The sequence below is a fragment of the Camelina sativa genome, chromosome 11, assembly GCF_000633955.1.
Source record: "Camelina sativa cultivar DH55 chromosome 11, Cs, whole genome shotgun sequence".
NCBI classification, from domain to species: Eukaryota; Viridiplantae; Streptophyta; class Magnoliopsida; order Brassicales; family Brassicaceae; genus Camelina; species Camelina sativa.
Window position 1 is genome coordinate 40,965,619 of NC_025695.1, and position 3,271 is coordinate 40,968,889.

The window sequence follows — 3,271 nt, forward strand, 5'->3', positions numbered from 1 at the left end:
TTTTTTTTTTTTTTTTTTTTTTTTTTTTTTTTTTTTGAGGTTGTAGCCTTGTAGATGACAAAATAAATTTGAACATAGATTCAAAATATTAGATTATGTGAAATAATGAGAATCTGAAAATTTTAAAAGCAATATGATAGGCTGATAGATACTACTATATATATATACACATAGATAAATAAATAAAAATAGGTCAGGATGATGAATTAGTACGGTCAGATGTCATGTATAGTACTTCCTCCGTTTCATAATAAAAGATGTTTAGAGAAGTATTTTTATTTTATAATATAGGATGTTTCCAACTTTCTATACAACTTTTAGATTAAATTTATATTTTATATAATGCAGATTTGTTTACGAGTGGTTAAATTTTTTAAAAATAACTATTTTTTAATATACATGTTTTCACTAAAACATCGTATATTTTGAAACGGAAAGAGTATATATTTTCTTGGAAAGTGAAATAGCAGAAAGAAAAGTAGTGAAAATGAGAAAAAAAATAATGGACGCAGTGACTGTCAAGTCACTTCCAAATGCGAAAGTGAGAAAAGAATTCCAAAATATTTAAAGTTTTTAAACTTTTATTTTTATTAACATTTTCGCTAGGGTAAGAAAATTGCATACAATCTGAAAAGTTTACTTTAGTTTTGATTTTATTTCTGATAAATCTTGAGTTTTCATATAGTTGATAACTTGATATTAGATTTAATATCAGATCTAAACATATCATAATTTTTTTCTACTACCCACCTCCTAGGCTCCTATCCTAATAAAGTGATATGATCAATACACCAAAGTAAATCTAATTTGATGGTGTTCACTTTCAGTAGTTGGCAAAACTAAACAGCTACGTAAAATAATAAAATGGATTAAATAACTTCAGCTATTTCTTTGATTATAGAGTCATCAATTTGATACATTTACTCCTTGTCATAATCCCTTGTTAAAATCATGTTTTGCATAAACGAATTCAATAATTTTTATTTGTTTCATATAGTATTGTGGTACAATGGTTAAGCCAAAAATTACAGTATCGTTTGGTTTTATAATATTGGCATTAAGAACATATTATTTTTTACTGAACGCATTTTACTGTTCTCGTTCTCTAAACATTCCTTAATCAAAAGCTCAAAGCTACATTTTCCTCACTAGAAAATATATTCTTAATGTTTTTTTTTTTGTTTCTAGTAAAGAGAGAATTCAAGAAGTTTTAAAAATGACACAATACATTGAGAGGTGTGTGACAAACGAAGACGACAGAGATATGTAATAAATATATATATATATACCATATACTATAAGATTTTTTTCAATTCTGAAGTGTCAGGATTCACATAATGATACATCACTATACATACAAAAGGCAGATAAAACAACACCCTTCACTAATCTGAGACTCTGCAACTAGATTTATCTGTTTTTGTCATCATCATCAACATCATCATCTTCATTTTTGAAACTAATTTTACAAAAGAACCAAAAATCCTGCAAAATTAATCTAATTTCATATATATATTTTACAAAACTAAACCTTAATCGCAAATCTTCTCCCGTTGTTCCTTAATCGAACACAAGCTATCCATTGATTTCTCCGACATTGTGTCACTTCCAATCCTTGAAAACAAATACGAATCTGTCAAAACAACAAAAATTATAATTAGCATTTTTTTTTTCATAATCACACTTAAACCTTATAATATAATCATCCAAATTACAATTTTTTTTGTTGGTTTTACCTTCAGAAGACGAAGTACTCAGTTTCTCTTGTGAAGAAGATTCACTAGTCGATCTTGATAACAAAAAAGATTCTGAAAAAAGCCAAAAAGGAAAAAAATTATTAACTAAAATAATCAAATTAAAGAGATAAAAATATACTCTGTTTTTTTTTTAACATACCTCTGGAACCATGAAACGACTTCTTGCAATGAAGAATCGCACTTTGAATCCCATCTTGTTGAACTTGAAAAGACTCATCGACGACTCTGTTCGCCGGAGACATCCCTCCGATCGCCGAAGAAGCTGACCTGCTCTTCCCAAGCTGTCTCCTCACACTCCTTATCCCCGATGGAAGATTACTCCTCTGTTTCTCCCTCCCCGCCGGTGAAGACGTCGGAGAAGTAATCGAGGAAGATACACCGCTGCTACTGCTCTGTTTCTTCGTCGTTTTAGTGTATAAAGGCTTTATGAGACTGAAGAATCTCTTGGACGAAGAAGAAGAAGACGAAACAGGGGAAACAGAGCCGTCGAACGTCGTGTCGTCTGTTTGTTGTAGCCTCGCAATGCTCGACGTTTTTCTGAAACTCGTCATTGTTTCGTCGTCGGTTCTGAACCTCATGTTGAGGCTTCTGTTGTTTTCTTCTTTCTTCGTCATCGTCGTCGTTGACTTCTTAAACGAGAAAGCTCGAAACTTTTGGCCGGATTTAAGGAGAGTGGTCGGGGACTGCTGCGGTTTCGTGGTGGCGATGTCGACGAAAGGGAGGATTTTGCTTTTGTTGGAAACAGAGAACGTGGTGGTGGTGGTTGTTTCGAGTCTCTCTGTTTTGAAATCGGAGAGAGAGATCTCGAGCTCGAAGAATGAGTCGTCTCCTTCGCCGCAGAGGTCAAGTTCGGGACTTTCTGATGCGGTGGTGGAATCGACGGCGCATTCTGAGATTTTGGTTTCACGGCGGGGTTTGATGGTTGTGTTGTTGTTGGTTAACCAGAACTTCATAAAGCTTAGAGCTTCCATTGAGAGAGAGAGAGAGAGAGAGAGAGATTAGAGTAATGGTGAAAGAGAGAGAGAGTAAAGAGTTTGGCTTTGTCAACGGATATGGAGAAGTAAAGGATTTATATATAGAGAAAGGAAGAAGAAAGAGAAGAGAAGGTGAGCTTTTTGGAAATGGGTTTAATCTTTCTCTTTTTTTTTCTTGGAAAGGAAGAAGAAAAGAGAAATGAAAATGGCATTTTTTTGGTAGAGAGAGAGATTTTTTTCTTTTTAATAGTATATTTTTGGTTTTGGAGCTTTTTATTTTTTTCTACGCTCCTTTCTTTTCTTTTTTTTTTGTTCCTTTTTCTTTTCCTTTTACTTTGCTTTTTTTTTTTTTTGTTGGCACAGGTTAAACAATTTGTTCTATGATCTATTGTCATTTATTTATTTAGCACTAGATATTCACCCACGTTACACCACGGGGCTATTTTTTAATAAAAATAAAATGTTATTTATTTTGTAGATTAACTATATTAATAACTAATATTTAATTTGTATTTTTTAAAATGTACAACCTTACAAATA

The 3,271-nt window shown here is 32.1% G+C and overlaps 1 protein-coding gene across 1 annotated transcript; it reads right to left on the bottom strand.

Annotated features, from left to right (window-relative positions):
• On the bottom strand, window positions 1,294–2,954 carry LOC104725800 (probable membrane-associated kinase regulator 5). The gene is made up of 3 exons (XM_010444530.1): window positions 1,897–2,954; window positions 1,737–1,808; window positions 1,294–1,633 (listed from the first exon to the last, which is right to left on the bottom strand). The coding sequence occupies exons 1-3, from the start codon at window positions 2,726–2,728 to the stop codon at window positions 1,533–1,535; spliced, it is 1,005 nt and encodes a 334-aa protein (XP_010442832.1). The 5' UTR covers window positions 2,729–2,954; the 3' UTR covers window positions 1,294–1,532.